Genomic DNA, 23565 nt, shown 5'->3' on the forward strand with positions numbered 1-23565 from the left:
AATTTCCTGCTGAGAATTGGCTGCATTTGTGGACTTCCCTATACCTGAGAAAAAAAAAAAAAAAAGAAAAAAAAAAACACACCCACACATACAGAAGGTCCTACACCATTTAGCTGAATACTGCACATCAGTATTAGAGAAATTCTTACCTGGAGAGCAAGGATTAGACAGCAGCCATTTTTCAGTATCACACAAAAATCACCCCCATCTTTCCACCCCTCCCCCCTCCCAGAAGGGAAGGGGGACCAAATACAACATGAAACTTGACAAACTGGACTTCAGATTTACTCTTCAGCAGAATTTGTTTTAAAAGATTCTTAAAGAATACTGTTTTGAAATAAAATGCTTCAGTAGATCAGGATACCCACACATTAAATAAAGTCTGTTGTAATTTGTAGTCAGATGACTTAAATCAATTCAAACATTTTATAAAAAGGTCAATCTCCCTCCTCCTCTTGAAAGTTAAGTTATCTCATGGTGCCATAGAGTGCACATTAAAGAGACCAGAAGGATCTCAATTCTGGAAGTGGGGGAAGTCCCCTCACCCCACACTTCTCAGTCTAGACAGGCTCATAAGTCTCACTGTGTATTATGGATCCACTCAAATTCCCATCTTCAGACATGTTGTCTTCCCTCATACTGTTTCCATTGCTAACAGCAAAAAAAAAAAAAAAACAAAAACAAAAAAAAACAAAAAAAAAAAACCCACACACACACATTTTCCAACCTTTTCCACTCCCCACCAACATAATGCTAGAATTTAAACAGGATACCCCAAACATCAGTTCATCAGTTGAGATTAGTCCTCCAGTAGTTTCTTGGGCAACTATCTTATTCTCCAAGCATAACCTACTTTTGCTTCAGCCTTATAACATGAAAAAAACTGAAGAGGAACCAGCACTCATTCTGAACAAGCCTGTTCTGGCAAGAGTTGCTCCAACTTACCTCTGCCAGAAGGGCTGAATCTCAAGTGTATTCTAAGGAAAATAAAAATCTGAAATTCCACCAAATGTTAAGTATTATTATAAATAATCTGTGATTAACTTTCTCCATCTTGAAAAGCCTGTCAAGTTGTATTTCATTAAAATCACTACAGAAGTATAGTGAAGTATAATTTGTCCTATGCTGTGGCTCACTATTTGCACTGATTTTTATCTGAAATCATATCTGCACATGGCCCAGCATGGTAATTTCTAAGTGGCCACAGACACTTCACTTTACAGGACATACCATTAAAATTTTGCCCAAGAGATACCTAGAGATATGTCTAAAGAATGCTTTCTTTAGACAAGTTTATATGCACTTCACTTTTAGAACGATTTCTTAAGCAGTTCAGAGAAGTCTGCAAGGGATTAACTCTGTATGTATTATATCGATGTCACTAATTCTGCTACTTAAACATCTGCACTGAAATAAGCTATTGTCATATTAACAAAATAGTTTAACTGAAGATTAGTTTCTCACATTTTGATCAAAACAATAGAAATACTGACATACTGTGGCACAAAATTAGTATAAATAGACTTTATTGAAGTCAGTACCTTTGTACTGAAGCTGAAGATTGTGTCTACATAAGCACAAGTTGTAACATTTCACAACTTCTAAAAGGAATGTCAACAATTACAACGATCATGCATACCATGGTCGATAATCACATTTTTAGAAGCATCTTCAACCATTTCTAAAGAAATGCTTATAACATTGTTATATATAGAACTACTTTCAATAAACTGCAAAACATTGATCAGCTTTTCCAGTATGAACTACAGTGTCAACACAAAAGGGAGGCATAAATGTTTAATTTATGAAATCAGAATGGAATATTTACTGTAAAGAAAAATTAAAAAGCTTTCAAATAAAGGCCATTATTGAACCAAAGTGAAGAGCACAACTTGAACTTTGAATTCATTCATCTTTTAAAGCTGTCCTCTGAATAACTTCAGTTCAAAGCATAAATTCAGTACTGTGAGTATTCCTTGGACTGAAGTTTGGCAATGATGCGGTCCAACTGCCTCTTTGCTTCACACTGTGGAAAATTGCTCATGTCATAATATTGAGGGGCAATTTTCACCAGCCTGTCAAAAAAGGAGAATGTTGTTACTAATATTCAAATTTTAAGATGCATCTTATAGAAAGTCCCCAAGTGAATGAAAGATTATCCATTCTTTTATTTTCAGCTTATCTCATCCCAAGGTTAATGAAAGATTATACGCATGCACACAAATGTTTAAATTTCGGTCATATCCTGTGCAAGTGCCAAAGTCCAAAGCAAACAAGCAGCACTTAATTACAACAAGAGAGTTTCCTGTTCTGCCTGATATCCCTTACAGACACATGTTTCTGCTCTAGTGCAGGTTAGAACACCCACAGAGTCAGCTTAATGTCAAACTTCAGAAGCTGAGACCGACCACCTCAATACCAATTCGTATACTAAAACCACCAAGACTGAACTGTTACTAAGCTTAAAAATGCATCATCAACAACAACAAAAAAAGGTGCTACAATCCTTTAGGTTATACAGCACCTGTTAAGAAAGAAGAGATCTACGGAAGAATTTAAACCTGTATTTTCCATTAAAATACTACAAACACAATGGCATACATAATGAGTTTTCTGGCTTACAAATCTTCTGTGCAACATCAGTTTCAACAGCAGGTAAAAAACATCCTTTGTCCCCAAAGCTTACAATCTGGCAGTCATCTCTGAAGATGGATGAGAGGATTCAGACCTCCACTGGTCTGCAGAGGATCAGATCTCATTTCCTTCATATGCATTCTATTGATCAGATATTATAACAGGGCAGGTTGTACCACGATTACTACCTCTTTCATTCACAATTCAAAAAGAAAACCCCGAATCCTGTTCAAATTCTTAAGAAAAGACCTACTCCCAAGAGAAGTTTTAGATCTTGTGAACAGCAACATCTGCCAGTATCTTTAACTCAGATACACAAATGGGCACTAGGACATATCCCCAAACCTAGTATTTTCAGCTGGTTAGCTCTCCAGACAGCTCCTGCCCAGCAGGCTTACTAAAGCATTTAAGTTGAACATCTCTCCATGCACTGCATACAGAGCCTGGACACCTGAGTTTAGTAAGTAAATCCCACAAACAAGTATCTTCCAAGACTATTTTTAGTCATTTGCAAAGTTCAAGCCCATACCACTGCCATTCCCCAAAATATTTAAGCAATATTAGCTTCATGAGAAGCAAAAGAAATAGTCTCAATTTAAAAAGAAGGAAGAAGTTTTACAGTAGGTCATCACAAAACATTTTCTGCTTACCATTCTGGCTTTATGTCTGTACATGTCCGAATGTAGTTCTTTGTTGTAAGGACGAACTCATTATAAAGCACCCATTCTGGTTTATGATCAAGAACAGTAGAAGGATGCAACTGCACCACCTGGTTATCCTTTACTGTCAGGTAATGCCCTGTTCGTTCCAAATGTGCCACCTATGTAAAAAAGACATTCTTTTATTACCATGCAGAATCATACCTAACTTCCAAACCTCATCTGAATTTGCCACACTGATTACCACAACTATTCATTTTTTTATACACAAACATCCCTATTTTTTTCATAATTGCCACAATAAACATATACTAATAAATAATTCAAGCAACATACAAATGCTCGTTAATAGTCCTCATCCAAAGAGAATAATAATTATTAGAACAGCAGCAACACAAACAGAAGTACTGTAAGAGAGTATTTACTGGACAGGTTTATAACATCATACAAAGCCAGAGGTCCAACACAAATATCTGCTTCAAGCACTTCATTGTACTAGCTTCAGTAGGACCAGTAAGTTTCAAAGTATCCTTTTAAGTTTTTATTAATATAGTGTTTTAGTCACTGTTACATGTATTTTTCTACAAATTCTCTCACACAGTGAATCTAGAAAGTGTCAGTAAAATAAGAATAGGAAGTTTACTATGTCAAAAATAAGAACAGCCTTGCTACAGCATGAGCTTCAGAGCTGAAAAACAGATTCAGCAACACACTTCCGCCATGACCTTGGTTTAAAAGAAAGAAATCAATTAACCTCTCTCTGACCAAGCTCTTTGCTCTGTGAAAGGGAATAATGCCTACCTCACTGAGATGTTCTGATATCTATTCATTAAGATTTGGTAAAGCAGTCAGTTATCCTTAAAAGGATATCCTCTGTAAGAATAGTTGATCTAATAAGAGAGGTAACTAAAATTAACCTTTTGTTATTGATAATTCAAGATTATCTCAGGATTTACTTTGAGGTATATACACACATACCAATATCCCTGTAAAAGATTAAGCAGAACAGACCATAGATAAAAGAGCATGTTTTGAATCATACGTATTTTTAATCATTTCATCATTAGCTGTCTTCCTTTGTATTTCTCCAGTGAAGTACAGCCTATACCTAGAATTAAGAAAAACATTTTTTGCCCTCTTTGCTCTTTTTTTTATTTATTTTTTTGCTAGTTCAAGGTGAATTCCATCTACTAGCCTAAATTCTAAGATTTATAAAGCAATAAAGCAATACTGACCTCACATTAAGTAAGGACATTTTATTAATTAATTATATATTTTAAATAGAGCATCTAATTTTCTTAAATGTTTTGTGACACTACTACCTACATGTTTTGCTAGTGGAAAAAAGTATTTCAATAGTCTGTAAATCTTTTCCACAGAAGATCTGAAACCACACTATTTCAAGTTTGGACAGCCAACAGAGGCTCTTTTAAATGCAGATTAACAGGGTACTGTCTGTAACAAATTTAGGCTCAATTCCATCCAACTCAATCCAATGTTTGCATGATTAAACAGCATAGTGGCAAGCCAGACTAGACCAGAAACTCGTTCATCTCAGGCATAATCTTAGAATAACGTATGTGTTACGACCATGCTAAACAGATCTATTTTTAAAGTTTTTTTTTTTTTTTTAAAAAAATCAATCCTTTTTTTGGATGGAAGTAAAGCATATGTGCAGAAGAGATTTTTCAGTGCATTTTAGCTGTTTCAGTTCTACCTATAAAAGGACAAACAATCCACTTATTTACATTTTATTCTAGAAAACTGTGCTTTTAAATTTAAAATCAATACAGTTTACCTTTATCATTTCAATCTTGGTTAGCTCCATTAAAATCTGTAAATTTTCACCAAGTTTTCCCCAAAGGCACACTAAAGTTTCCTTTTCCCTGCTTATAATTAAATTAGAAAGTCATATTTCCTGTTTTAATTGGTATAATTCTGAAGTGTACATAGATTCTGAAATAATCAATTAAATATATCAAAAAAATTACAGGAAAGTATTGCCTATATTCAGCTTTCAATTTCCAGGATAGGAAAGGGACTGGAATAACCTTAATTAAGAAAAAAAATGTTTTTTTTAGAAGACGCATGTCAGGGATAAATCACCTTAAAATGGTTAAAAATACTGTGACTTATTTCAGTCTTGAGCCAATAGTGAGCTACAGTATTTATCCTATTTACATGTTACAAACATACTATTAAGCACACTTGTTAACTTATAAACAAGTTTCAGGTTCACTAATGGAGCCACTCCATACCGAAATACACACAGAACTATGGTTCCACAGCAAGCAATTGATCTAACCGCCAGCTACTACATTCTCCTGCTCCCTCCTGGATTAAGTTGTTTTAGCAAAGCTGACAAAGAGCTAATTCTGGTTCTGTTTTGAAGGTGTCAGTGGTTTGCCAGATTACTATGCCAAAAGAATGCAGAATGGGTTCAAAGACACACCAAGCCTGACATAAGGGGGGGAACAGCACATAAACTTAGGCTCCTTTGAACCCATAGCTTGCAACCAATTCAGGTGCCTGTGAAATGCAACATAATGACTCTCTAATGCCAGGAAGGGAGGTCTTGCATTTCCTGCCTCTCCTGCTTGTAGCTGTATGATCCGATGCTTCCTTCATGTAGGCTCATTTGTTTCTTGGACCTTTCAACAATGTAACTCACTGACTTGGCAGAAAACTTCAATCATGTTTTCCACTGTTTTATTTAGTTAATTAGGTTAAATCCAACTGAGAGGGATGTCTCATGCAAGGGCCAGCTAAAGACAAGCAGCAGGAGCTGGGAGCCAGGAAGGACAGAAAAACAAGCTGTCCAGTGGCACAGGTGAATAGTGTATCCTAAATGAATACAGAAGGGGAGGAAGCAAAAGAGGGTGTCAACCGCTTGATGACACCAAGTGTTCCTGACTTGCTCATTAGAAGGAACAACATTTCATCTTACAAAAAGAACACCTTCAAACTTCCATCTCTATGACAATCAAAACGAACACTGCTCCACTGCAAAAGATGTCTAAACATTTTCTTGGATAAGAGAAAACAGGTTGTAAAGAAAAAGATGAAATTCCTCTGCACCCCCCTCCCAAGAATTCAAATGGCAGACGGGCCTATAAAGCCTAAATATTTTACCAAGAACAGATTCTTTACTAATAGATGCTATGAAATAAGTTACATAAAACAAGAAGAAAAAGCTTAACAAACATGCTATGAAATCAGACACCTCTCCAATTGAGTTTTCACATAGCAAAAGAAAAAACCCTAGGCTTATTTTCTTTAACAATGTCTCTTACAGATATTTTAACTGGTTTGTCTTTTGCTGATGCGTTTATCTAAATTATACCTTTATCAGACTTGAGAATGACACCTGGATAAGCAGGCAGCACCTCTCACTGAACAGTATGCCAAACAACAACTTTTCCTTCAGTAATTTTTTTCAGAGTATAAAAGTCATTAGCTTCCACAGAAACTACAGAATCCTAAAACGCATTTCTATCAGCTAACCAAACCACTGGTAATTTATGAACAATTGCAATGCTTCTATCAAGACGACAAACCCACACAGCAGAACGGCCACCACAATGTCTACCATATAAAAAAAGAGTTTTGGTTCAAGTCCTGTAATACGGGTTTTGTGGCTGTCACAATTTTATTAAGAATTAGCCACACAAACCCCTCCCCTTAGAACTTGGTGTGCTATGTATTACCTATCATGCCACAGAATTTAGAGGGCCATATACATCAAATACTGTAAAGTCAAAACACACTTAAAAGGACAGAAGCAAAAAGTCATATCAAAAATAAGAACCATCTTTTATTAGATTAAGCCCATTAAACTATCAAGACTATCTTCTAGAAGTAGAGAAATAATTTCCTTTTTGGACAGAAAGTAAGGATGTCAGTATGCAACAAAAGAATAGTGTCTGTTGCTTGGATATCTGAAACTCCTACTTGCACATCATGCAACACTGTTTCTGAAGCCATTAAGAAGTTCCAAACTATTCTTCTGCAGTATTTAAAAAGAGAAATGAGTATCATTAAAAGCACTCATGATTATGTTGTAGATTACCACTCTTAGTGCAGCAACTTAATTACATATGTTACAAAATACACACATTCTATACACTGAGTAGCCCCAAAGACTAAGTCTTGGCAAGAATGAGATTTTAATTAGTAGTCCAAATATCTGGCATTCAGCATAATGAGAGATTTGTTCTGCATAACTAAGTGACTGTTCTATTTTATTCAGAGTTTAAAGCCAGGTAAGGACTATCAGGTCATCTAATCTAACTCCTTATATATCACAGATCATTTAATTTCATCCTCTGTAATGACCCTAATATAACCTGTGTTTGACTAAGCCATGTTTTCTAAAAAGGTAGTCAGGCTTGATCTGATGGCAACCCAGAACACTGGTATCTCCACCATGCACTACAGTAGTTTGTTCCACTTGAAATAAATTCGACTTCATTTTTCATGTCTTTTTTTCAGGTCAGTTTCTGTTCTGCCTTCATTACTAGTCTGGAAATGCATGTGGCATACAGCATTTTCCCTTCAAAAATGCAGACAACTCTACTCTCAAATATCAGACGTGACAAAAAGTTCTTTTTAAATAAATTGTTTATTACTTTGTAAAGCTGGAGATAAAATACAAGTCAAACCGTTGCCTTTCCCCCTCCTAGCCCCTCTATTTTAAATAAGCATTTTCTTAATAATCTAGTGAGAATCACATTTAGTTTATTTTATATATACTATGTATATTCTAGTATATGATGCTGAAATAGTGAAAAAAGGCAATAAAATTTTTTATTATAAAGTCTCATGAACTGGAAGGAACTGGGGATCTAGCAAGAAACTTTTACAGGATGCTTCACTTTTTGGGAAAGATCTATCCATCCAGAAGTTTCTTGTACACATAAGGCTGCAATTTTGTAGTACTTTCTATTCCTTTTCTCTGATTTACTAGAATTCAATTTTGTGTTTAAATATGAAGGTTAAGATGATCAGTCAACCAGCTGAACTTCAATATTTGTCAGTCACTAGCAGATAACTGAAGGAGGGTAAAATTGTATAATTGTAACAAGTGGTGCAATTAGCAACATTTCAATATTTTAATATGTTATTCTGAAGATCTGCATTGTCAGACATCAACCAAGGATCTTGATTAGCAGAAAACTGTACACCCAAAATACAAGTAAAATTTTTTTCAGGACAGTAAGCAATTAAAGTAGAAAACAATGCAGTTTTAAGAGTTTAAAGAACCAGGTTATCTGCATGTGTTGCCCACTGAACTTGCTACTTTGCATGTACGGGCTTCCTGCTGTAGGCACGCTTACTTTGCAAACGTTCGGTCTTGGAATTCTCTGCATGTTCTGTACTAAAAGGATAGAGATTAATGCATGCATCCCACCACCCTGGTTTTCTGAAGAACCCCAAAATATCAGAGCCTGAACAACAGTAAAAAGAGGGCACAACGTGCACATTGACTGTACATTTTAAAGTAGTTCAGCTGCGGATATACATCATCTTTGGAGCATTTATAAATACACATTTTGCAGTTGAGGTTACTCAAAGCAATATGGAATTCATGAGAGAAGGTCCAGAATCAAGGTCAACCAGCATCTAGACATCATTACACTATCATAGAGTTTAAAAGGGAAAGGCCCTTAAGAAAGAAAAAAAGAAAAAAAAAAAAAAAAGCTCAAACAGAGAAGGAGAGGGGAACTGCCAATACTGCTTTGACTTCAAATAGCTATGGCAGACCTGTTGAGGTTATGTTTTGATTCAGCCCAAAAGCTTAATTATACATTCAGGGTAAAAGGGTAGGGGAGAACCTTAGAACCTTTTGATTATGTAAACAAAGACCTGAGATTTCTGGAAAGGCTTCTATTTTTATTAGCATGAGCCTACTGCTCTATTCACAGCAAGAACATGCAGTAGTATTTCTAAGCAGTAGAAGTTTTGATGAAACAACTACGGAATAATTTGTTGAAGAAGGTAAGATTGCACACAATGTACAGCAAGATTTTGGGATAAACTTACAAGGCAACTTATTTTGGGGGGGGAGGGGAAGACCCTAAAAATGAGGGTCTGCTATCATCTTCCATTTATCCCTAATCCTTCTTGCTCCCAGTACATACACCACAGAGATGAAACACCAGTCAAACAGTGATTCCACCAAGTGAAGCCTATGTCTAGATATCAAGGCAGGATCAGATCTCCCTCAAAGTAACTTGGTCTAGTTAGGCTCTTGAGGAAACCACTGATTCACCAGATAAATCCATGTAGTGCAGTTTCACATCCATAGCAGAAAAACATTTATTACAAGAACAGATCCACTCTACCTCTGGGAAACATGATCTGACAGTGCACCAACTTCCAAGGGCATGTCCTCTTACAGGCCCAAAGAAGGAGGAAGACGCAGGGTACTCTGCCAAGCAAAAGTGAAGCCTGAGAAATCAGACTTGCCTCAGCCAACTTGGGGGTCCGACAAAGTCAGCTGGGCAGAATTGCTTTGTCTTGCAAAGGTTCACAGAATTAAAGGTGTAGGTGGGAAGTTATATTTAAGTTTCCCTGAAGATAGATTAGGGAAGTACAAGTCACAGGTACAAACTGAACAAAATAACCATAAAAAAGTCTTAATATTCCAATCACATTATAGGGATATGCACTTCTCAACACTGTCATATGTGTATTCTGAAAATGCAGAAACGTGTTTATGCCAGAGATACGGCTGGCTTCCTGGACACTTTTCCTCAGTTTTTTTTTTTTTTTTTTTTTTTTGGGGGGGGGGTATGTGTATGTCTTTGTGTGTGTTAAAAGACTCCACATACCTGGTGCCCAATTTATGTTCCAGTTAGGATGTAGTAAACAAGCATCTGTCAAGCTGCTTAGCATGCTATGCAGCACAACACTGACCAGTAGTGTTTAATTTCTAAACTGGTAAATTTTTGTGCTCAAGTATCACCTATATGCAGCCCATCTGAAAAATTAAGAAATAGAATGGGCACTGGTCTGTCTTTAACAAAGGTAACAGTAACCAAGTTGTGTTTTCCAGAACTGAGACATGAGGCTCTAGTAGAGACACTGCTGAGATGCATCATAATGTATGTTTGCTGGGGAAATGTCTATATAGCGATGACAGCGGTCTGGACTGAATAAGGATGAAGACTCCTGGTCTTCACAGTCTCAGAAGGGGACTCTCTAGATATGCTGAAGAAGAAATACACAGCAGAAAAGGGACTACATCATAATAGTAAAAAAGGACCTGAATTCTAACATAAAGCATCCAGGGGGTAATATTAGAGACTGGCTTCCATATCTCCCCATCCTGATTCAGGAGGCAAAAAAGTTACAAACAGCACACGTCTTGAGATTAGGTACTTCCTCCAATGCCAGCATTATGCAGCAAGACTACCAAAAGCAAATAAAAGTCTACAGATATACAACTTTTTAAGCCAGCAATTTGAAGGTGGAGAGAAAATGAAGTACTAAAGAGTTAAAAGCCAAGATCAAAAACAATTTAGATCAGCTCAATGTCAAGTCCTGACACACTGCTCAAAGGCATTCGTGTTCTACATAGGTACTGCTATTTCTAAGTCTCTGAACTCAGGCACTTGTGACTCCTACAATTTAAGAGTGAAATGCAAATATGGGAAGCATGCAAAAGAAATTACTCTTCTCCTGTGAAAATTACATAAGTATACTTCCCTTTTTATCAGATTACAAATCATGAGAAAACTCTGCATATTTAGCAGTTTATATCTTTTTAATAGTTACTTTAAAATATTTTATAAAAGTTCTCCTCAGCTACTCATAAGTTAATAGTCAATTCCTGATTGGTAATGGCAGAAAAAAATATTTTGAAACTAGTAAGATCACCTACAACTTGTCCTCCAAATATAAAATTGAATAACATACTTCGACTAACAATCAACCTGACAAAGACTAAGCGATAATCTATTTAGCCATACATAATTTGATATAAATAGCATCCATGAAGTTTTGATAAAAGGTAATAACCATACTAACATTAAAAGCTATGGAAGTTCCCTACAAGAATGCATGCTTACCTGCATGAAATACCCAGTAACTAATGCCTTTCTTATATTGATGTAATAGTCTCTGCTGGTAAAGTCAGTGCTTCTACGAGGCAAATTAAATCTATCCATGATTCGTGACAGCTGTTGGCGTACATTGTCTGCAGACATCAGGGACCTGTAGTTAATGAAGTTGTCATAACACCACTGAACCGACTCATGATCTGCAACATTAAAAAACATGAATAAAAATGAATATTTCATCCAATTAAAATAATAAAACAGCAACCAATTGATTGATCAGTTAGATGAACTACAGAGGAAACAAACTTTTATAAATGATAATCGCTCTTGGCCTGTTCAGTGAATTTCTTGCATTAGTTAATTTGCCTACATCATTTCTTATTCAGAAGGCATGTGGTCAGAACAAGCAAAAGTTAGCTTATTTTTTTTGTGTATGATAACGCACACACAAGCACTGCTGTTTTGCTGAAATACTAGACCAATTAATCTCTCACATTTTGAAAGCACTGAGTAACTAAGAAAAGTATCTTTCAAAGCTGCAACAAAGTGTAATTGGACATACGGAGCATTTTAACTGTAGCATGCAATGAATATACAATATGGTTATGTACAATCTTCTTGTGTTTGAGAAACCAAGATGAACACACAAATGGTGCTTAAATTCACCATTCAAATAACTGTTCACAGGCTGAACAACCATACTAGTTAGTACTAAACATGATGCACCTCACAGAAGTTTAAGTGAATTTAGGTAACTTGTAAGATATAGAATCACTAACATCTATAAAATTTTACATCTCACTCTATATTAGCTAGACAGACCAAATATATTACAACTGATTCACTCTGTACATACTCAAATTTTAGGAGATGATGTCAATGAAAGTTTCCAAAATCCATCCTGGAAACTTGCAAAGACAAGTACCACCAGGTTGGCTTAAGTTACTGTTTCTACTACTGATAGCTCTAATAAGAGATCTGGTAAGACATATCTGAACCATTCTCTCATTATAAAACCACAGATGTTAACACTGAGAAACCTAGTTCTCCCTACCAATTCTGTAACTCCTCAGTGATGCTCTTCTGATCTTTGTTACTTCGTTAATCCAAAAACCTAGCTCTAACAAAATTCAACATAGTTTTAAAATTTACTCTTATATAGAAAGATTCTATCCTTAATTTGCCTTGAAACAAAGAAAGGCTTGGTAATTTGGTTAAAGGTAATTTGAGAGAGTTAAGTTGTTTGTGCACATCATCCTACAGAATGTATTTTTAAATAAAGGATGAATGCAGAAACTTACAGGTCACACAGCAGAATCATTACTGTGAAGTATCTAAATGGGTTACTCTACACCATTTGAACCATGCACTTTAGATAATCCATAACTAATATTTTACACTTTTCTAGATAGAAATAGTATCTGAATTTTATCTCCTGATTTTCTGTATCGGTAGTAAACTCAATTTCACAGTGAAACTGAACAAGATTATTCCTCAAATAATTCCATCCCTGAAAAATGTTGCTTCACTCAAGATATTATCAAACTTTTGTAAATACAGAGTATAATCTATAAACAAAAGTGACTAGGTGATCTATTCTGGAAATGAAACATGATAATTTCTTGGTGTTCAGTTCCTCTAACTGCATCATCAGTTTCTCTTAAAACAGGATCAAAAAATACTAAAGAATGCCTAAATTCAATAAAACTGAAAAATATCTCCTCCTCCCCACCCCCCACAGACTTCATCCTGAGAGATAGTTCAAAGGACTTGGCTGGAAATTTGAGTGGGGAAACAAGGAAGAAAAAGATGGTGCAAATACTACTGACAGTTCTGCACATAACCATTTTCCTTAAAAATTGACAGCACCTGTTGTTCATTAAGCTATATTCTGGTAGCAGATAAAGTTTTGCACTTAAGGACTTCATCTGGTAACTTATCATTCTGTAAGAGAAAGTCAACATGACAGTATTTACTAAATCCTAATCAACATATAAGTAGTTTGTCTGCAGCACTGGAAAAGGATCTCCTCTAGCTAAATTTAAATAGCTTAATTTTTTTTTTAAATCTATTAAAAATTGCTATATTCTACTATATTTATTTTGAAAAAGTGCAAAAAATTAGGTATAGAAGGAACTCCTAAAAATTTATCAATTACTGTTAGAACTCACGAACTTTGCAGATATAAAAATGCTACAGTTAAAAAAAAAAACACCTACTAGTTTTCTGCCTAAAATATCAAAACCTATAGTCTTTTAAACTGATTCATTGTATCTTGATTTTTTTTTCAAACTCCAAAAAAAGCCTGCAAAGACCAAATAGACTCTTCCAGGCTGTGAAAAACAAAGTTTGAACATTATTTTGAATTAGACCAGGCTGCTTTGCATTGCATATGGAGTCAATATTCACTGGAATAGATTAAACAGTTTTCCTGTATCCTAAGCATATGCCTTGATCAGTTAACTGGCTGGAGAATTCCATTAACTAAAAAAAGATTAAGAAAAAATAAGCAGCATGAAGGCAAACGTCTCCAATTCATAAATTCCTTTGTCTGGATTTTTCCTATGTGGATACCCTTGGCTTTGGATTGTTATATATTGATACAGTGATAGAATGTTTCAATGCAAGATTCCCAGACCCAAGCAGCAATGAAAAGGAGCACCACAATTCTTTACCTAGGGTAAAAGAACTTTGCTTTTTGTTTACTGACACAGATATGAAGTGTAACAGAAGCATCCGATTTCAACTTTACTCCTAAAGAAGGTTATCTCTTTTGACTTACAGCCAAAGTAAACTTGACATAAGTCACTGTTCAAAAAGCCATTTCTATAGCCATTTTTCAAGAGAACTTTTAGCTTCACCTGTATGTTCCTATTTTTTTCAAGCTGCTAAAACACATTTGAGCTATGCTGTAACACAATTTGCATAAATCCATGTACAGAGCTGAAATCAGCCAAATAAGTTATGCAGCCCTATGATAAATTTATTTCTTGTTGAAAGACAAAAGGATGATGCAGCAATCTATCCTAAGGTCATATTTCAGAATTCCAACTGTATTTAGAAACTTAAATTTTAAACTCTTTTGCTTCCAGGAACATACTCTTTCAGAATATTTGTGCAGCTCTCCCTTAGAAGTTACTAAACAAGTTTGTAGATTTTTTTTTCTGTGATTAATGTCAGATAAAAACTTTCAATACTTCTTAAAGGAAAGTTTACTTCCTTCTATCCAAGGTTACCCAGCACTGGCTTAAAAGCCTGGCTTGTCTCCACAGACTCAGTAGTTTATTACATGATCCACTGATCTGTTGGTTAGTTGTTTTTCTCCTCCCAAGGAGGACAGTAAAAGAGGCAAAGCAGCTAAATCTTAAATTAAAAAGATCAGCGCTATTTAAGTTACATTAAAAAGCCCTAATCTTTAACTGTCCCTGGAAGCTAGGAAAAGTTGACAGCACCAAGTATTAAAAGTATTTTGCTAGAACAGATGCACTTACTTTGTTTGAAAGCATGGTAGACATTCAGCAACGTCAAATGATCTCCATCTATATGGGCAAATCTCATCTTGGCTTCATCTGCTGCTTTCTTTGCTTCCGTGGGGCGAACAAAACACTGTGGGACTAAACAAGGTTGGTATGGGCCCAACACAAACGCCCATATCGATGAGTCACGCATTCACAGATAGAGGAACAAGGCCTAGCTAGGTCAGTTCACAGAGCATAGGGCAGGGCAGGATGGCCTCCAACTGCATCTTGGACTGTTTACTACCTTGATTTGGTACATCAACACCTAACCACATCTGTAAGACAAGAGGGTTTCAAAGCTACAGAGTACCTGATTATTTTTACTAGAACTGTAAGCAGGCATCAAAATATCTACTCTGAAGGCCATCAAGATTGCCTGAATATACTGGAAGGCTCAACAGATCTTTGTTCAAGACCCAGTGCTGATAGCTCTACCAGGAACTAGTACCACATAACAAATACTTTAATTAGAAGCTTATTTTCTCATATGCCTCTGCATACAGAGTGCAGAAGATGGTTCTGAAACTATACTGCTTAGCACAGTCTAAACAAACATTAATTTTATTACTAGTCTGCACTAATAAAGTTAAGTCATCTTCCCCAGATGGTATAGTTATCAGCACTGGTATACCAAAAAATGTGAATGAAGTATTAAGAAGTCTAAAGGTTGTGATGGTAGCGGTAGTGGTGGAAGGTTAAACCGTCCTTTGGCACTATTTAAAATAAAAATACCAATGCGATAAGCTTTGTCTATCATTATATTATCTTACATAATCAGATTCCTTCTTACACAAGCTTGAATCCAAAATGAGGTTTTAAGATTCCAAGTTCAGACTATGAAAGACCACGAGTATCATTGCAGCCAACTTAATACATGGTCTGTCAACATTCTGCTAGGTTTACTGGTTTAATAGGTCAATATTAATTAACAAGACATTCAATGTAGTTATGAAGAATCTGTTAACCACAGAGATCTCAAAAAACACCCCACACCCACACAAAGTCTGTCTCTTTACATAGACTCTACTGCAGATACAGTTTTTCAGAGTTTTTGTACACGTTAAGTTTCAATAATCTTAATGCTAAGATGCTACAAAATCCTTTATTTTTCTAGCTCCTTGAGGCTATGTCAGCCTTACCATAATTGAAGCCCAATCTCATTAGGACACTGTTGCTGTATCTTACCTGTCCTAGTAGATGACAGCTCTTTGATTTTTTTAAATTCTCATAAAATCCCCAAAACATTACACTTCAAGAATAAGTATGCCACATGAGCTGAATACTAGATGGAATTTTGATGAAAATACACACTGCAGTAGTGAGTCACATTAATGCATTGATCTTTGATTTGTTAAAGAAGATGGAAATGCAGGTGTAAAATAAACACCCTGTATTTTGAGACCAGTATTTGAAAACAGAGGGTATTTTAATTTCCAACTCAGGCTAAAGGCAAATTTCAAGTTATTGTGACTGACTTAACTCATTGTTTTGAATAATTAATAGCACTTGCAGTATGAAAAAAGCTGTATGCAGGTAAAACATCACAGCAAGACACTACAGTGAATTAGAGAATTTACACTAGTACAAAACACTGACAGCTACAAACTCTGATGTGCCCTAAAAAGCTCTTATAAAAATATTTAAACACATATGATCATTTAATCTGCTTATGCATTCAATACTCTTTCCCTCCTTTCTGGTATTTAGCCCGAACAGTAACACATGAATTGCTATCCAGAGTCAGACAAACCTTACGTGTACTTAAGGGATCCTAACATATCATACTATATCATGCCTTTGGAGGGCGGGAAATCAATAAAGTCTTTACTTTGGAAAATAGCCCTTACAAATACTATGACTATTTTGGTTTTAAAAGATTTTTAGTTACTACACAAAGTAACCAGCTTCAAGTCAACTTTAAAGACATTTTACAACAATAACTTAATTGTGCCTCAAAATAAAAGTAATAATATAGGTTGAGAGAAGGTAAATAGAAAAAAAGAAAGAGGCTGAATCAGCTGAAGACAGACAAAAATATTAAGACTTATTCTTTAGTAAATTTCTGGGGTAACGGAAGGTAGGGGGAAGAGGAGAAAGACAGGCACCAACCTACCACCACCTCCGCAATTAAGTCCACTATTTAATCACAAAAAATTATTAGATTCTGCCCTGCCCATCTGCTCTGAGTCTGAACAGTAACTCTGCAACAAACATTTCAGCTTGTTCTTAAAAAACTTTCATATAAATATACTGTAAGACTAAACTGCAGTAACAGATTTTACACTTAGCCAAAACATTGTTTCTAATCATCCAAGTTAAGCATGTAACCAGTAGCATATCTGCATTGCGAAGAGTCTGCTAAAACAACACACCCAAGAGAAACAACAGTGATTATGGAAAAAGAACAACCCACTTTCATAATGGACTAAGCCTTGCTGCTTGTCCTATAAAGACCAAGTATAAAATGAAGTAGTTTCTACATGACTGGGAATTGAAATGCAAAGCTTGTTGAACAAGATTTTTATCTCATCAAGATCTCCTTGACAAGCAGCTCTGCTCTGGTTCAGTGCTATTCACACAAGGCAGCAGAGTATAGCTTTGCACACAAATTTACTGTTACAAATACAACCCCCCTCCAGCCCCCAGGGAAGGCTTCCTCCTTCCCTTTAAGAGTAAGGTCTCCTCTTCAGCTTCACTACTTAATATGGCATCATTTCATGCGTACCTATACAAGTTTACCAGTTTAATAAAAAAAAATGACACTTTAATCCTTTTGGAAATATTGGGATTTAAAGTGCAGAGAAATGCACAATACAAAATAGATTTCCCTAGCTTAAAAATAGAGTGGTTAAGCTTCTATTCTTGATCCCGACTATGAGCCTAAAAAGGAAGTTTGTTTCACTAGTATGAAATTCTTTCCTATATCAATGAAAAGTATATACATACTTTTAAGTAGAATTAATCTGTTTGATCTTAACTATTTTATGCATGCTCATTCCTTAACTTTACTAATTGTTAACCTACAGGTCAACACAGAAACCCGTAGTGACTAAATTCCTATCTGAAGCTTTGAAACAGCTCTAGATTTAATAGAAGTCTCTTTATCGCTTATATGTTTGAAATGAAAAACTCAAATTTTCCCCAAACCAAAGATTTCTATTTTGCTTAGCTTCTCTTTCTCTGCTATTACCTGACAACATGGCAGTAATAGATAGGACCTCATTAGAGCAGTTGTAGTCACAACTTGCAATAACCATTTTAGCCAGTTGTGGGTCCAGTGGAAATTCCGCCATCATGGATCCCAACTCAGTCAAGTCTCCATCATCGTTTAAAGCAGCTAGATAATTCAAAAGCTCTAAAGCTCTCATCAAAGTCTCAGGAGCTGGAAGAAAAAAATTTTCAGTGTGCATGTGTACAGACACATTAATCAAACTGCTTTCAGCTGCAAACATGAAGTACAGACTACCATAACATTATTTTTCATTGTCCATTTACACTAAGCTCTAAATATCAACCGTTACCAAATTCATTTATGCACAACTAGAGACTAATGAGATTTTTTTTTGGGGGGGGGAATCAATTGTTTAGGAGAGTTCTTAACTGAACCAAAAGCCTTGACTATTTGAAGAGTATTGCCTTCCAAAATTCAGATAAGCACAGCATCAAAGAAACATCCAGTTTTCCGGAAGTGCTGATGCATGCTCTATTTTGTTTCAATCAAAATAGAGTACTGTCCTAAAATCTCAAACTCATACTTTAGATAATTATAAACTTTCACAAATCTGAGCCTGCAAGAATGTTCTCCTAACCCTGCATTCCTCGTGAATGTGTATCACACACACAAAACCCACAATGGAACCCAAAAATCTTCCTGCTGAACTTGCATATACACTGCATAGCATGAACAAATATTACTAAAATGCTTTCTGATTTTTCATGATCATAATATATTTAAGAAATACATTTTGACTTATCCAATAAAATCCATTTATTTAAAAATATGCATGAACAGTAAACACTGTAAGAATAGAAATATCCATTAACTTTGTAGCCTAAGAAACATGTATTCAACTTTTAAAATGATAGCCAATTCACATACAACTGTTAATTGATTTATAATTAGAATGTGTAATCAAGGCAGTAAATAAAATGTCAAGTAATAGGTTGTCTAATACACATAATTGTGTCTTATCCTTTGCAGGCTGGGGACATATAGTAGACTTCTTGGTTCTATTACAAGCTCTGAGGCAGACAAGGACAGAAAATACTTTCTTTTGCAAGACACAAAGCACTAAATTTCAGGATAAGTGATGAGTTTCTTTAAGGATTAGAAGATTTTTTGTACTGCTTTTGTCATAAAGTTTATTCTTTGTTGTTATTGCATAAACATTCACTGAAATTGAAGTTTTCTACAGTCAAAACAGAATGTTTTCGGAAGGCAAAATAAAATATGAAGCAAATACCTGGTGGGTCCATAAAATCGAAGTGTACTAAATCATCTATACCAAGCTTCTTGAGCTGCAACACTACAGACCCCAGGTTAGATCTCAGAATTTCAGGGTATGTGTTGTCCTAGGGAGGAAGGAAACAAAAAGAAGAAAACAGAAATAAGAGAAACATACTTTGCCTTTCCTAGGAACTTTAAGCTACGTTAACATAGGGGGCGGATGAGTCAAGAGCTTACGGGTAAGGACTAAATGGAAGGCTAACATGGGTGACACTGTTGTGGGTGTCTACTACAGGCCACCCGACCAGGAAGAGGAAGCTGATGAGGCCTTCTACAGGCAGCTGGAAGTAGCCTCACAATCACAGGCCCTGGTTCTCATGGGGAGACTTCAACCACCACTGTATCTGCTGGAAGGACAACACAGCTAGGCACAAACAGTCCAGGGGGCTCCTGCAGAGCACTCGTGATAACTTTTTGACACAGGTGGCAGAAGAGCCAACAAGGAGAAATATGCTGCTGGACCCTGTACTAACAAAGAAGGACTGATTGCACACATGAAGGCTGGGGGCAGTGGCCAAGAGATGGAGGAGCTCAGGATCCTGCATGGAGAAAACAAGCCAGTAAGAAAGATCGCAACCCTGGACTTCAGGAGAGGGGACTTTGCCCTCTTCAGGGACCTACTTGGAGGAACCCCTTGGGTTAAGGCCCTAGAAGGAAGGGAGGTCCAAGAGAGCTGGTTAATATTCAAGCATCACTTCCTCCAAGATCAAGAACGATGCATCCCTATGAGTGAGAAGTCCAGCAAAGAGGGGGCAGGAGACCTGCACGGACGAGCAAGGGGCTCCTGGCAAAACTCAAACAGAAGAAGGAAGTAGACAGAACATGGAAGAGGGGACAGGCCACTTAGGAGGAATATAGGAACACTGTCAGAGTACGCAGAGATGCAACAAAGAAGGCTAAGGCCTATTTGGAATTAAATCTGGCAAGGCATGTCAAGGGCAATAGGAAGGGGTTCTTCAACAGAAAAAGAAAGGAAGACTAGGGAGAAAACGGCTGGCTGCTGAATGGGGTAGATGCCCTGGTGACAAAGGACACAGAAAAGGCAGAGTTACTGAATGCCTTCTTTGCTCCAGTCTATACTGCTAAGGCCAGCCCTCAGGAATTCCAGACCCCAGAGACAAGACAGAAAGTCTGGAGAAAGGAAGACTTTCCTTTGGTTGAGGAAGATGGGGTTAGAGATCTTTTAAGCAAACTTAAAACCCATAAATCCATGGGCCCTGATGGGATGCACCCACAGGGACTGAGGGAGCTGGTGGATGTTGTTGCCAGGCTGCTCTCCATCATCTTTGAAAGGTCCTGGAGAGCTGGAGAGGTGCCTGAGGACTGGAAGAAAGTCAGTATCACTCCAGTCTTCAAAAAGGGCAAGGAGGAGGACCCAGGCAACTACACGCCAGTCAGCCTCACCTCCATCCCTGGAAAGGTGATGGAACAGCTCATCCTGGATGTCATCTCCAGACATATGGAGGAAAAGAAGGTGATCAGGAGTAGTCAGCATGGATTCACCAAGGGGAAATTCTGCTTAAATAATCTGATAGCCTTCCCTGATGGAAAGGCTGGCTGGGTCAATGAGGGCAGAGCAGTGGATGTTGTGTGCCTTGACTTCAGCAAGGCTTTTGACACTGTCTCCCATAACATGCTCCTAGAGAAGCTTAGGAAGTGTGGGTTAGACGAGTGGACAGTGAGGTGGATTGAGAACTGGCTGAAAGGCAGAGCTCAGAGGGTCGTCATCGGTGGCGTGGAGTCTAGTTGGAGGCCTGTGGCTAGCAGTGTCCTGCAGGGCTCAGTCCTGGGTCCCATCCTGTTCAACTTTTTCATCAATGACCTGGATGAGGGGACAGAGTGCCTCCTCAGCAAGTTTGCTGATGATACCAAGCTGGGAGGAGTGGCTAATACACCAGAAGGCCATGTTACCATTCAGAGAGACCTGGACAGGCTGGAGAGCTGGGCAGAGCAGAACCTCATGAAGCTCAACAAGGGCAAGTGCAGAGTCCTGCACCTAGGGAGGAAAAACCCCATGCACCAGTACAAGCTGGGGGCTGACCTTCTGGAGAGCAGCTCTGCAAAGAAGGACCTGGGAGTGCGGGTGGGTGACAAGTTGACCATGAGCCAGCAACATGCCCTTGTGGCCAAGAAGGCCAGTGGTATCATGGGGTGCATTAGGAAGACCGTTGCCAGCAGGTGGAGGGAGGTGATCCTGCCCCTCTACTCAGCCCTGGGGAGGCCTCATCTCAAGCACTGTGTCCAGTTCTGGGCTCCCCAGGACAAGAGAGACATGGAGCTACTGGAGAGAGTCCAGTGTAGGGCTAAAGATGATCAGAGGGCTGGAGCACCTGCCCTATGAGGAAAGGCTGTGAGAGCTGGGCCTCTTCAGCCTAGAAAAGAGAAGACTCAAGGGGGATCTTAACATCTACAAATGCCTTAAGGGACAGTATCAAGAGGATGGGGCCAGACTCATTTCAGTGGTGCCCAGTGATGCTCAGTGACAGGACAAGAGACAACAGGCACAAACTGAAACACAGGAAGTTCCACCTGAATTTGAGGAAGAACTGTGTGGGTGACAGAGCACTGGACTAGGTTGCCCAGAGAGGCGGTGGAGTCTCCTTCTCTGGAGATCTTCAAGGCCCACCTGGATGCGACCCTGACTACCGTGCTCTAGGTGACCTGCTTGAGCAGGAGGGTGGACTGCATCTCCAGAGGTCCCTCCCAGCCTCAACCATTCTGTGATTCGAAGTCCAATTCTGTTCTGTTCAGCAGTGTTCAACTTCCTGTATCAATAAAATTGCATCTCTAAAAGAATTTAGAAAAAGGCTAACCTTACCTGCATTTCAGTTTTGTAAGCCTTCTCTGTATAAAGTCTGAAGCACTTGCCTGGTCTAGTACGACCAGCACGGCCAGCCCGCTGCTGAGCGGAAGCTTTACTAATTGCAGTCACCAAGAGAGACTCCACCCTGATACGAGGATTGTATACCTATATGAAAGTGGAATCAGAGTAGAAAAGAAAAAAAAAAAAAAAACACCACGGCTGAGGAGTAAGAATGCTATCTAGAAAACAAACAAGGCTTTAAACATATGTACAAATTGTGTCTAAAAATATCTGAGAGAAGAAAAAAAATGGAAACTCTGAAACTTCCTGTCAGTGATCCAAAGGTTTGCGTAGCCAAATACAATCGCCTAGAGAACAGCATTTACTTTTTTTTTTTCCCCCTCATTTCTTAACATCTTCTGCCAGGCTCCCTATACTCTTTAAATGTGTATATTTTTAGATAAAATTTTCACAGCAGAACTAGCACATCATTTGTTCTAGAGTGCTAAACCCACTCCTGATACTCAAATAATTCTGTAATTCCAAAAACAGGTCTTCCTGGTGGAATTATAAGGTTGAATAATCTTTTTTCTGACCTCCAGAGAAATCTAACATTAAGGTTTGTTTGCAGTTAAACACAAACAGCAGCACTGCCAACCCATTAGGAGTTGCAGAAAGGAAGATACTGTAAGAAAGACTGTCGTCAGGTAGCAATTTCAGTTGAAGACTACCTTCCATATTCTAACACCAGGAGTATTTAGCACCAGAAGGAGTTTAAAAAAAAAAAAAAAAAACCTCAAGCGCTTTAAAAAAAGCTAAACCTATGTAATCACTGTAACTTGCGTATGAAGATGCATCTCTACTCACATTCTGCTGCATCTCTTGTTGTGAGGCTGACAAAATGCAGAAATATTAAAGGAGAAGTCTAAGAAAACAAGTTATAAAGATCACAGTTGGTAAAAGAACTAAATGAAGCTGAGAAACTTGTAACTTATTCTTCATTCAGTTCTTTGTTCAACTGTGAGCAGGCTACTTCAGCCCCTCTTAACTTCCCATGGTGTTCTGAGAAATGCAATACATACTCCTTGATGGAGGATCTTCAGGGCTGCAACACCACACGATAGATAGTGATGAGAAAACAATACTAACCCAGGTGTTATTTCTCTTATTTCAGTACAGGTGTTTTTTTACACTGACATCACTTAAAACAGGTGGTAGCTTCTACCACCAGTTTTCCTTTACTTTCAGATGATCTTGGCATATTTTAGTTTTGCACTGTATGTCTGTGTGTGGGAACACTTAAGTAGAACAGTCTTCCCCAAAAAGTCTAGACAATCCATATTCCAGGCCTAACTCAATCTTCACATTTTAGTTTTTTTAA

The 23565-nt window shown here is 37.4% G+C and overlaps 1 protein-coding gene across 1 annotated transcript in view; it reads right to left on the reverse strand.

Moving 5' to 3' along the window:
* Window positions 1-1509: 1509 nt before the first annotated feature.
* Window positions 1510-23565, reverse strand: part of DHX15 (DEAH-box helicase 15) — a 52919-nt gene continuing 30863 nt past the window's right edge. The window contains exons 8-14 of the mRNA XM_062575403.1: window positions 22200-22349; window positions 19338-19446; window positions 18065-18256; window positions 14848-14970; window positions 11366-11556; window positions 3285-3454; window positions 1510-2075 (exon numbers count right to left, since the gene is read on the reverse strand). Of these exons, the coding sequence (XP_062431387.1) occupies window positions 1958-2075; window positions 3285-3454; window positions 11366-11556; window positions 14848-14970; window positions 18065-18256; window positions 19338-19446; window positions 22200-22349 (1053 nt within the window). The 3' untranslated portion in view covers window positions 1510-1957. The remainder of the gene's footprint in view (window positions 2076-3284; window positions 3455-11365; window positions 11557-14847; window positions 14971-18064; window positions 18257-19337; window positions 19447-22199; window positions 22350-23565) is intronic.

The sequence above is a fragment of the Rhea pennata genome, chromosome 4 (assembly GCF_028389875.1).
Source record: "Rhea pennata isolate bPtePen1 chromosome 4, bPtePen1.pri, whole genome shotgun sequence".
Lineage (NCBI taxonomy): Eukaryota > Metazoa > Chordata > Aves > Rheiformes > Rheidae > Rhea > Rhea pennata.